At 39.9% G+C, this 12874-nt stretch overlaps 1 protein-coding gene across 13 annotated transcripts in view; it reads left to right on the forward strand.

Moving 5' to 3' along the window:
- Window positions 1-12874, forward strand: part of LOC127951845 (nucleosome-remodeling factor subunit BPTF) — a 33803-nt gene that overhangs the window by 3640 nt on the left and 17289 nt on the right. For 10 of the 13 annotated variants that reach the window (XM_052549912.1, XM_052549923.1, XM_052549914.1 and 7 more), the window contains exons 3-13: window positions 1256-1476; window positions 4196-4405; window positions 4809-4988; window positions 5451-5636; window positions 5779-5927; window positions 6820-7151; window positions 7259-7390; window positions 8582-8711; window positions 8815-8950; window positions 9048-9323; window positions 9537-11355. In XM_052549912.1, coding sequence (XP_052405872.1) covers window positions 1256-1476; window positions 4196-4405; window positions 4809-4988; window positions 5451-5636; window positions 5779-5927; window positions 6820-7151; window positions 7259-7390; window positions 8582-8711; window positions 8815-8950; window positions 9048-9323; window positions 9537-11355 — 3771 coding nt within the window. The remainder of the gene's footprint in view (window positions 1-1255; window positions 1477-4195; window positions 4406-4808; window positions 4989-5450; window positions 5637-5778; window positions 5928-6819; window positions 7152-7258; window positions 7391-8581; window positions 8712-8814; window positions 8951-9047; window positions 9324-9536; window positions 11356-12874) is intronic. The other 3 variants (XM_052549915.1, XM_052549916.1, XM_052549913.1) reach the window with 2 other exon arrangements.

Below are 12874 nucleotides of genomic sequence, written 5' to 3' on the forward strand. Positions count from 1 at the left end.
CAGGTGTCATGTTTGCCATATCTAAGGCCTTTAGCAGCCTTACAGTCAGATTTGTTTGCATAGCAGCTTTACAGAAGATCATATGTTTGTAATATCTTAATTCATTATGCCTTATAGTCACATTGGGCAAATAAGATGTGGATGAGAATATATGACCCTGGTGCACAAAACACAAAACATTTGTAGCAATAGCCAACAATACATTGTATGGGTCGAAATGATAGATTTTTCTTTTATGCCAAAAATGTTAAAATAAATTCTGCAAATTTAAGATAGCAAACATTAAGACTATGTTCACACTTGGCAACTTTTTGGGCATTTTACATTATAATCCTATGGAGTAAACTGTGTTTTCCAAAAAGTCCTGAGCACTTTTTTTTAAACGCTGGCGTCTTTTTCTGCGTCTTTCCAAGTAAAAAAAAATTGCCCTATGTCATGTGCCTTTTTGGCAGCTGACCAATGACAAGCGAGTACTGAGACCTGTTGTTTCCAGAACAACAAGAAAAAGTGGAGAAGGTGCCGGTCGACAGAGTTATTTCCTTCCCAGTGTAATGTTGTGTGCCCAAAAACCTCGTTGTGAACCGAATTTCTACTCCCCGTGAAGCCAACACAAGAGACAACTTAAATCTTTCTCGACATGTCTGCACCACACAGCACTAGGCATCTGTTGCAGCTCTTGTTATAGCAACAAAAGATGCCCTCGGCTGCTATTTGTAACAAAACACTACACTAAAAAAGCTTCAAAAAAGACGCCAAGTGTGAACATAGCCTAAAGGTGCACTAAGAGATTTTTGCGAAACGATGTTGATATTTTACGCACCAAAACAAACACGCCCAAAGCCCAACAGGACCTTGCCCCTATTTTGGAATCTCCGCCCCACACGTACGTACACAAGCATGGCAGCGATGATCGCGGAAACAAGTGAAGATGTCACACAAGCATATTCTATCTCTATTTTCTGTGCTTGTCTTGTTTTATTTACTGTTGGTTACTAAGTTAGACTATGTTTTATTTGTATTTTTGTGAAAGATTAGCTCCGCTTTTGGTAGCAAACCCAGCTACTGACGTACTTTAAAACACATAATTGGAAAAGTATTTCAGGGAAAGCCAAAATATAAAGGTTTTTGTGGTTGTCAAAATTTGAATGCATCACTTATTTGTTTCACTAGGTTTTCTGAACATAAGAATACGGTTTAAAGTCTATTAAGTGCCTGTATTGAATGTATGCAACCTGTTTGTTTTGATCTGTTTCAGAGAGGAAGATGGTGAGGATGAAAACAAGCAGACCTGGTACTACAGCACTAAAGTGCAGCTGGCCGAGATGTTGGAGGTTCTGGATAAAGAGTACTGGGAGAACGACCTGTGCTCTGTGCTGGAGGAGATGAGAGAGGAGGTTCACTCTCACATGGACATCACTGAGGAGCTCACTAACAAGGCCCGGGGGAATAACAAGGCATACCTCACCATTGCCAATGGTAAGAAACTACTGCAATCATATAGCTCACTTTTTATCCCCATCTTGGAAATGCACGTTCCAAGAGGGTAGGGTAAAAAAAAAAGTTGCATTTACATGCACATTCACATTTTTTTTTTTTAAATACTAACTTAAAGGGGGGTGAAATGCTCGTTTTCACTCAATATCCTGTTAATCTTGAGTACCTATAGAGTAGTGCTGCATCCTTTATGACTCCAAAAAGTCTTTAGTTTTATTATATTCATAAGAGAAAGATCGTCTGTACCGATTTTTCCCGGAAAAACACGATCGACTGGAGGCGTGACGTGTGGGCGGAGCTAAAGAATCACGAGCGCCAGTAGGCTTTTGCGTTGAGAGCGTTTGGAAGCTGTGACACCGTGAGGAAAAAAACAACCAAAACAAACCATGGATAACAGTCAGATTCAGTGTATATTTATGATCCAGAATCAGATCCCGAGGCTGAAACTGAACGAGAGCAGCAGCAGCAACGACTCGCTCCGAGCGGGGCTCGAACCTGGGTCTCCGGCATGGGAGGGGACGCACTAACAAGGAGGCAGAGATATTTGGAGCAGTTTTACTCACCGCCTGGGGTTCCAACACACGATCGTGGCCCTTTTTCGTTGGGATTGCATCATCCTTAAGAAATAAACGATACGCAAATCCGTCGTCAAACTGGGCCTTGTTTGTAAAACAATCATCTTCGAAATGCAGGGAACAAACACTTGCACAACTCCGTTGATGCTCTGTAAAAATAAACTCCATCCACTGGTCCCTTAATGCTGTTTTTGTTTGGTAATCTGTGCAGGGTTGTCTTGTCCTGGCAACCAAAAATACACTTCTTTTGTGACATTTCGCGACGCTCTCGCTCTGATCAGTGAATATCTGTTGTGCTCTCAGTGCTCTGCTATACGGGAGCGCGCGCTCTTCCGGCAGACGTGCCCTAGGACCCATATAAGGAAATTCCGCTCCATCTAACGTCACACAGAGCCATACTCGAAAAAAACTTTCCGAAACTTGTGACCAACCGGAAGGAGTATTTTTGGAACAGAAATACTCCTTCAAACGTACAACTTAATTTTTTAAACTTTGTCCATGTTTAGCATGGGAATCCAACTCTTTAACAGTGTAAAAAACTCAGTATGCATGAAATTGCATTTCACCCCCCCTTTAAGATTTATTTTTGCAGGATTTGCTCACAATAAAATGTGTTCAAGTTTGTTTTTTTTGTCACAGTTTTTTCTAAAACCGTTTGCAAACATAAGTTTACTGCTTCTAATTTTATTAAGTAAAAAATACATGCTTATTTTTTTACTTTGCTTTTTTCTGAGGATCATCAGTATTAGCTGTTGTTTTAATGAGACCATTGATGACCACTGAACGTCATGTTCCTCATTGTCTCATTACTGAGTTGCTATGTTTTTAAGCAGATGTCCGATCTTTCCTAATGTCTGACTAACTAAAGGACATATTTATGGACACACAGGTTGTCTGAATCAACTTTTCTTTTTTTTTCTTTTTTTTTTTGCGGAAACTTATCATTTTAGCAACACACACTCATTTTCCCCCCTTCTCTAAAATAGTACACAACACTGCTGACTCTGCTGTCTCTTGTCTGCTCTGTGGAAGAGGGAATATTTCATTTCTTTAAGTTAAGACTTCAGCGCTCTTATTTTTTAAATGTATGTGGGCATTTTTATTTATTAAAAGTATTTATATGTAATGACAGCTTAGGATATCAACACTAAGGCCCAATGTTAATAAATACACATTTATAAAATTCTCATTGAAGCTAATTTAATTAAAATAATGTGTTATTCAATTAAGCCTTTTCAATAAACATAATTTCTTTCAAATAAATTGTTGTGGAGCAAATCCATTTAGTAACCTACTGTATGTGAAGTATTTTTATTACATTTTTATTACTTTTTTATATTCTTGTCAATGCCTAGGGTTAAGGTTCAATTTTAGTATTAAAATATCACTGTATTGCATTACTAGATCACAGAATTACACTTTTTCTTGTACATAGCATTAAGTACTAATTTAAAAGAGGAACATAAAAGGATAATGTAACATAAAACATTATGTTCCAGTGTGTCTGTATCTGGATTTTTATACATCCAGTTATGGTAAATAAAAAGTATTTATGTAGTCCCATAATTGTTTGCATAATTGTATAATTGTTGGGTTACCTTGTTGGGTTACCTTGTATTAATTAACTGTGTTAAGATGCAAAACACGTTGAAAAACTCCATCCATAGTATACAGGGACTATATCTGTCTCAGTAATAGTTAATGTGATGGAATTTAAATGTAATGTAAATCACTGTAAGGTGTCTTTCCGCTGAGGTATTTTTAGCCGTGAAAAGCTGCTCCACCTGCACTAGAGTGAGATTAATCTTATAGAGGCTTTGTGGGAAAGTATCAAGCTGCAGATGTTTCATGCATTTGTTCTGCTTCCTGCATGCAAACTTTGATTCATGTGGTATTTTGAAATGCTAACTCGTTAGTTTTAAAACTACATAACTTGCAAGCAACTGCATTTCAGTGAGTAAAGGCATAGTTCACCCAAAAATGAAAATTGAAAACCTGTCTGAGTTTCCCTGTAACCAATTTAGCATGTATTCATAGGAAGCATGAATGTTTTGTGTAGAGAAACGTTGGACAGCTGTTGTGTTGTTTCTGTATCTTGAGAGCATTCTTCTGTCCATTTCCTCCAGACGTGATCCTGGACCGTCTGAAGACCAAGCAGGAAGCAGAGCTTGAGGAGGTGAAGCGACGGGCCGCAGAGGAGGCCGAGAGGGCCAGACTGGAGTCGAAAACTGTGGCTGGTGAACCAGCTGCACCCGATCAGATGAACTCGAACGGATCGTGTCCACAACAAGACTCCAGTATTGGAAATGCAACGAATGAGCAAACTTCTACTGATGGTGAGAGAGATTCCTGTGACTCTAGTAGCTGTATTTCATGACATTTCATGTGTTTCAAGGTCTGTTTAATTCAAATTGTGTGTTTTTTTTTGACTGGTTTGTGTTGATCATACATACAGGCCAGTCAATTCAAAATGTATCTGAATCCACTCTTTTTAAGAGCATTTCAGCTTTCGATATGCAAATGCGATGCTTAAAAATCAGTGCAATGCTTTCCACACCATGCACTCTTTCAGTTTTTCTTCTGTGACATTATTTGAATACTTGTAGTGTGTGTTGATCTTAATTCTTCTCAAACGCAGCTACAATCCTCGTCTATTGCATTTGGAACTACAACCAAATCATTGCATCTCTCATCTGTTAGTGTTAAAACACTAAAGGTGTTTGTCCATTGATATTTCAGCCTCAGTCTCAGCTGTCCCGACTGTCGAGGTGGGCAGCGCTAATGTTCCTGAGCTCGCTGCACCCGGCTCAGCCATACCGACTAAATCTGACTCCCAGGATCCCACGGGAAATGCTGTAACATCGTCTTCCAGTGGTGAGGAGAAAGGGGAAGGGACTGAAGGGATGAAAGAGTTGGCAGGTACAGCAGCCGCATTTCTCAATGTTCAAGTTTTACATTAAGACAGGCCTTAGCTGCAGTACATTTTCAAGCGAAGAACAGATCTGCGGTTTTCTTGTACTGAAACAAAGACCCTCCTGGCACTAGAGTCCATCCACCCTTCCCAGAAACCTTTGTTTAATAGTGCCGTCTGTAGAGCAGCACTGGATCTTTGCCATCATCTTGGGTATATTGTGTTAATGAAGATTGTCGGGCCCATCTGGATTGTTTTGAATTCAATTGACCAAATTTTTCACTGGTATACTGATACATACTGCAGGGTTAATGCTGTGCTACAATATTATTTAGGTTGTGTAACGCTAGTGTACTGCTTGCTATTTTTGGTTTCACAGTATGCAAAAAGTAGTATGTGTATTACGCAAGTCTTCTACTCGCAACATGGCCATGTGTGTGATATATCTTCTGTCACTGTGTGTCCTTAAGCTAAGAGCTCAGAGTCTGCTGCTCACAGAGAAGGAGATTCTGTACTAGAGACCGAACCAGCGCAGACGGCAGACGAGAACAGCTGCAGCAGTCATTTCTCCATCTCTGAATGCCTGCGAGGTCCAGAAGAGCCTGACCTGGTGGACCGGTCCTCACAGTCTTCTCTCAACAGCCAAGAGGATACAGGTGTTTATGCACACCCATAACAAAGTTTTGCAGTTGTCCATTTATGGTGACACCGGAAGCCAGACACAATACGTTTACAAATAGCTGTAGCTGCTCTTACGGGAAAAATAAGGTGGAAATGTTAACCCTTTTTAATCTTCAGGTGAGGGTAAAGCTAATGGAGATAGCACAAAAACCGGATCTTCACGCATGATTACACGACTCCGGAACCCTGATAGCAAGCTAAGCCAACGCAAAGTCATGCAGGACAAAGATGGCAGCTCTCAAGATGGTAGCAGAGCACTTAAAGAGGTGGGACTATTGTCTTTCTTTAAGGGTAGTTCACCCAAAAATGAAAATTCTATCATTAATTCCTCACCCTCATGTCGTTCCAAACCTGTCAGACCTTCCTTCATCCTTAGAACACAAATGAATATATTTTTGATGAAATCTGAGAGCTTTCTGACGCTCCATAGACTGCAATGCAATTGACACTCTCAAGACCCAGAGAGGCAGTAAGGACTTTGTTAAAATAGTCCATGTGACATCAGTGGTTCAACCTTAATTTTCTGAAGCTATGAGAATACTTTTTGTGCTCAAAAGAAAACAAAAATAATGACTTTATCAACAATTTCAGTTCAACGAATGCTCAAAACAGTATCAGTTCTCATAGCTTCATAAAATTACAGTTGAACCACTGATGTTACACAGACTATTTTAACAAAGTCTTTATTGCCTCTCTGGGTCTTGAATGTGTCAGTTGCGTTGCTGTCTATGCAGGATCAGAGAGCTCACGGATTTCATCAAAAATATCTTCAATTTGTGTTTCCCGAAGATGAACAAAGTTCTTACAAGTTTGGAAAGACATGAAGGGTGAGTGATTAATGACAGAATTGTCATTTTCAGGTGAACTATCCCTTTAATGAACTATACCTTTTTAACTTGTAAAGAGGTTATTGTTGTTTTGATGGTCAATAGTGGTGTTTATTAAAGGGATAGTTCACCCAAAAATGCAAATATGTCACCTACATCTTAGATGCCCTGGGGTGTAAGCAGATAAACATCACATTTTAATTTCTGGGTGAACTATCACTTTGAGGCATGAATAAATATTACTGTTGTTCATATTGATCAATAGCTACCAGTATAAAAAAGTTGCAAAATTATGCTTGAATTTCTGTAAATCATGTGAATTTTATTTCAGACTCCTCCACTATCATCTTTTGGCTCCTTTAAGAGAGACTCAAACAAGAGCAGTGGCTTTTTCAAACTGGGCCAAGAGGGCAAATTTCGCGTCTACCACAACCAGTACAGCACGAACACACTTGCGCTGAACAAGCACCAACACCGTGAGGACCACGACAAACGCAGACACCTCTCCCACAAGTTCTGCATGACCCCTGCTGGTGAGTTCAAGTGGAACGGATCGCTGTACGGCTCCAAAGCCCTGACTGTGTCCACGCTGAGACTAACCATCATCCAGCTGGAGAACAATGTCCCTGCTCCGTTCTTGCATCCCAACTGGGCGTCACACAGGTAAAAGTCTCACAAGTGCCAGTAGGACTTGTATTTGTTTGAAATGTGTAGAGGTTTCTGGAAGCAGCATTTAACCGTGTCATCCTGTAACCTTTCCATTGCTGCAGGTCAAACTGGATAAAGGCTGTCCAGATGTGCAGCAAGGCGAGAGAGTTTGCTTTAGCGTTGGCCATTCTGGAGTGTGCAATCAAACCAGTGGTCATGCTCCCCATGTGGAAGGATTCTCTGGGTCACACAAGGTCAGTTTAAATAAATATGGATATTAAAACAGCCATCTGCATCAGCTATCAGCATTTGATGCTTCGAAAAAGCCATGCAATGAAGTTTAATGGAGTATAAATGTACCTGTGCGAGTGAAGACAGTGAAGCTTACATGATCTGTTGCTTGTTGGATAAAAAATAGAAAAAATATAGCTAGTAGTCAATAGTTTTAAAAGTTTCTTATAAAAGGAGCCATTACAAGTTCTCTAATAGTATAAAATGGTAAGTATAAATATAAAAAAAGTGTAATTTATATTTCAAGGTCATACAAACCAATAGATGTAACATGTTTAACTTTATAAATTATTTGTATGTGGCTTTATTGTATTTAAATGTTCAGTTATTATTGTTTTAAGAAAAAAGTAATAGTCCTGTTATACTGTATTATATGAAACTTTTTTGCAACTACATTTAAATACCGTGATAATACCGTAGACCATGATAAATGCATAAGCAATTAATCACAGCACGAAAATTTGATACAGGCTTATCCCTAGTAGATATATAGATGAGCGGTTTAAATTGTGTATGCGATTTAAATTTAAACTCTGTTTGATATCATCTGAGCGTGGTCAAGAGAATTCAGTTTACGTCTCTGGGATTTTTTGAGATCTAAAGCTAGATAAAAAAAATAAAGCTGAATAAATCAGACTAGGATATGTATTGTGCCGAGATTGGTGGATTGCAAGTTTTATAAGTTATTATAGTCAGAGGTTTGCACTACAAGTCTGTGGGATCTTGGCATTGTTTGATATTTCTGCTAAGGAAGATATGTCAGATCAGTAAGTAAGTCATAATAACCCAAGTCATGTCTGGGCTGTGTTTTGTGGATGTAGCTTGAAAGCTTTAGGAGGATTTGCAGTCAGAAAGAAAAAGGGGACCCACAGCCACATGTTTATAATAGCAGTATGTTGGCTTTGTCAAGCTAATATAATTGTCATGTACAGCTTATTGTCAGGGAAGTTAAATGCTTATTTGCATGTATGGGTAACAAAACATTAATCCAGTACTATCTTTCTGCTCATTGTTGCTTCTAAAGACAAAAGCATCCTTGTGTGTACTTGAAAAAATTCTGTGCTGGGGGCTTTTTACGAAAATGTACAGTGAGTCACCTTTTAATGTCCCAGTTTTGGCGAGCTTTCTTTTTTTTGTGCTTCATTTTTCCACAGGCTTCATCGCATGACTTCTGTAGAAAGGGAAGAGAAGGAGAAGGTCAAAAAGAGAGAGAAAAAACTAGAAGATGAAGAGACTATGCAGCAGGCCACATGGGTGAAGTACACTTTCCCCATCAAACACCAGGTATGTCTGAACACTTGGCAGCTGAGTGTTTCATGTGAACGTTTTACCAGCTTCAGCTTTCAATGCTGTAGGCTTTCATTAACTGTTTAAACATCGTCCAAAGGTGTGGAAGCAGAAGGGTGAGGAGTACAGAGTAACTGGGTATGGAGGCTGGAGCTGGGTGAGCAAGACGCATGTACATCGCTTTTTCACAAGGCTACCTGGAAACACCAATGTCAATTACCGGAAAGCACTTGAAGGTATGTTGTTTGCTCATTTATAATACAAGAAAATGTGGACTGGTACACAGAGAAGACTTAAATGAGCAGAAATTCTCTAATAAAAAACACTTTATAGCAGCTAAAACTGGAATGGACAAACAGGCAGTTCTCCCAGAAACACCAAACCCTTTGGTTAAAACGGATGAAAATTCGTCTCAAAATGTGCCTGAAAAAGATCATGTCCAGGACATGTCACTGGATTCTTCTGAAGAAAAGCTATCTGAGGAGAAAGATCATGTGTTAAAAGATGAAAAAAAAGAAAATGAAACGGTTGAAAAAAAGTGTAATGAGAAAAATGAGTCTGTGGAAGAAATGGACATCAGCACACCTAACTCTGCAAAGGATGAACCAGGTATTTGCATAGTTTAATTTTCACTGTCCTTTGTCCTGTACCAAGAACAGAAGTTTATCAAAAATTATACTTTAAAGCAATTGAACGAAACATAAATTTAAAGACCTTTCATGTTAGAATGAGACGTTTAAATATATTTTCGGTTTATTATGACACTCTGGAGGGCCACCACAGTCTACGTAGTTGCTAACATCTCTGTTTTCGTATTTGCAGCTAACATCACAAATGCCTTATCCGATGACTCCCCTTTGAAAGGGGAGCCTTCGGATAGTGAGGTGGTGGAGGACAGTGCTCTGAATCAGCCCCAGCAATCCTTCTGGCATGATGTTGTGAATGTCAGCGAAGGCTTCTTGCTACGCACGGCATACAAGAAAAGGAAGACCTCAAAACTTGATGGCCTTTTGGAGAGACGGGTCAAACAGTTCACCATAGAGGAGAAGCAGAGGCTTGAGAAACTCAAGCAGACCACCGGTTCTAAACCCTTGACTGAAAAGATCAAGGAAAACAAAGAGAAACCCATTGCTGCTGAAGACCACAAGGTCAAGATTGAAGGAACTATCTCTGAAACTCCAAAGTCTAGACAGGCCGAGGGAGTAGCATGTCTAGCAATCCAGGAAATAGACAGTGTGGTCAAAAAACTTGATTTTAACCAAGAGGACGAACAGTCGAAGACAAACACTTCAGGACAGAAGAACATTCTGGATATCAGATTAAATGACTCGTGTGATGTAGCCCCAAAAGAACATCAGCAGAAACTGCCTGAGCCAGAACCCAGAACTGGCAATAGGATAGTAATGTCTGAACTTAATGGAAACGCTCAAAGTCTGGATCAAAGCTTGAACGTTAAACCTGACAAAACAGTTTCAGAAACTACATGTCCACCTGAAGACTCTGAGAGGAAGGACATCATTGAAAACAATGAGAATGATCTAGATGTAAAGAGAGCAGTGCCTGTGCAAGTAAATGGAAGGGATGGTCTTGTTGACACAGAATGTAAGAACTTGACTGATAGTGTTAACACAAAGGAGCTAACCAATACCGTTGGGGAAGAGATTAAAGCAATATCACCAAAGGAACCAGTGAAGTCACTAATGAATGGTGACGCCACTCAAGAGTGTCTTAAAGAATGGACTAATAGTGCGCTTCCTCAGAATTCGGATGAGGAGAAAGGAGTTACCAAACTTGACCCAGATTATCCGCCACCTGAGAAAGTGGCCAAGTTGGAAAACAACATAGAAGGATCTGTAGACTCCTCGATTAGTTCCTCAGTACCCGAACCATCTTCTGTAGCTTCTGAGCCAAACACAAAATCCGAGGTGCCTATTCATAACGCAAAGGTGGAGCCGATGCAAGTTGAGGAGGCAAAGCCTCCTGTACCTTCACCCGTCCCTTCAGCGGAAGAGTCCAGCTTGAGTAGTGACCTCACTGACAACAGCAGCAGTGTTAGCGAGACTACGACTGTCATTACTCAAGTCACCACAACTACAACCACAATGTCCACAGAGTCCCGCATGGTGTTGACCTCACGTGACAGTCTTGCTTCCAATAATGGGATCAGTCCACCCACACCAGCAGATTCTAAGGTGGAGTCTACTAGCTCTGTCTCAACACTCTCCACTACAACTACCACTACTGTTACCAAGGTAATGAACTCATCAGACCAGGAAGCTACTCTAACAAAAGAGTGCAAGACCACTGTCAGGAAAACACTGATTGACACCACGTCGAGTCCTAGTGGTTCCACTGTAAAATCTATGACAGTGAGTCAAGAATATTCCACCAGGGACAGGGTACGACTGTTAAAGTTCTCTCACACCAAGAAAGCAAGGTCCGGAACGGCCTTGCCCTCGTACCGCAAGTTTGTAACCAAGAGTAGCAAAAAGAGTATCTTCGTACTTCCCAATGATGAACTGAAGAAACTTGCAAGGCGTGGCGGCATCCGCGAAGTTCCCATCTTTAATTATAACGCCAAGCCAGCCCTAGACATCTGGCCCTACCCATCTCCACGACCGACATTTGGGATCACATGGAGGTTTGTATCTTCTCTTTTTGTCCTGATTTTTGTCTTCCTTTTGTACGGTGTCTTTCTGAAAACCTGAAATAATTGCTAAAGCAAGCATCAGTATTTTTATAGCTTATACTTGTGGTCAGAGCATTGGAATGTCCATGTCCTGTTCCTGGAGGGCTCCCTTTCATCAAAAATTACCTCTGTTCCTAGTTGAAAACACCTGAACCAGCTAATCAAGGTCATTAGGTTCACTAGAATCTTTTAGGCAGGTGTGTTGGTGTTGAATTACAGGAAATTTTCCCTCTAAGACCAGGATTGGACACAACTAGCTATGGAATTTGAACAAGCCCCTAAATTTAAGTATTAATATTTGTTCTACATGCAAAAACTGCTTCAAAACATTGTGGCTTCGTAAACCAATGTATGCCATCGCCTTTCTAGGCAATCAAACTTACAATTTTGACTGGTATATAATGAAACTGATGAAGATTTTAGACTTGTCCTGACCCATACCTTAAAACCAGAGTATCATAGCACTTTTGACTTGGACCAGTAGGCAGCAGCCTACCAATGCCCTAGCATCCATCGAGAGCATCCTAGCATCCAGCTAGAAATTCATCATAAACAATTTGGGGAATTTTATTACAATTTTATTACCCATAGCACTTTTGGTGGCAGATTTAGCTTGATGAACCACACACTTTTTGTTCAGAGATTGTAGTAATCTGGTTTAACATATGTTAGTTTCCTTAAAGGGATACCTCTCCCCAAAATGAAAATTGTGTCATTAATCATTTACCCACATGTCATTCCAAACTAGAGCTGCAACTAACGACTAATTTTTCTGTCGACTAATCTAACGATTATTTTTTCGATTAGTCGACTAATCTAACGATTATTTTTATTACAATAAATAATGAATCTAATGTTCTTTTTTTTAATTAGCTAATGAATCCTTTGGATAACTTTACCAAAAAAAAATATAAGTACAACTTCTAATATAATATTTCAACCTTTATTCATTTTCAACTTATGTGGTTGAAGTTTTTACAGTATAAAATAAATAAGAGGGAAAGAAAATTATTTTGCTATGGTAAATATGAGCTTATGATAGCATTTATAATTAAACCACAGTAGCCATAAATTTACAGTTGTCTGAGACGTCATGAAATGTTCTTTAGCATCACAAACCATAAAATGTAGTCAGGGTTCTGCTATGGTTTAGCATGGTTTCCAGATATCTGGAGTTTATGCGGGGTAGCTTGGTGGTTTGTGACTGTTGTCTTGCGGCGCGCTGTCTTTTAAGGGGCCGTTCATATATCACGTCTATTGCGCGCTCAAGTTCATTATTTCCAATGTAGGCGCGCGAAAAGCGCGCCCATAATGGAAGCGACGCGGTCGCGACACGCACGCGGTGCGACACGCTCGTTTTTTCCAGGCGCGTCCGCATCGCATCGAGTTAAAAACATCTCAACTTTTCAGAATGCCGCAAGAGCAAGAATATCAGACCTGAACCAGGAATTTGGTCACCGTATCACACGGT

This window comes from Carassius gibelio, chromosome B3 (assembly GCF_023724105.1).
Source record: "Carassius gibelio isolate Cgi1373 ecotype wild population from Czech Republic chromosome B3, carGib1.2-hapl.c, whole genome shotgun sequence".
Classification (NCBI taxonomy): Eukaryota; Metazoa; Chordata; class Actinopteri; order Cypriniformes; family Cyprinidae; genus Carassius; species Carassius gibelio.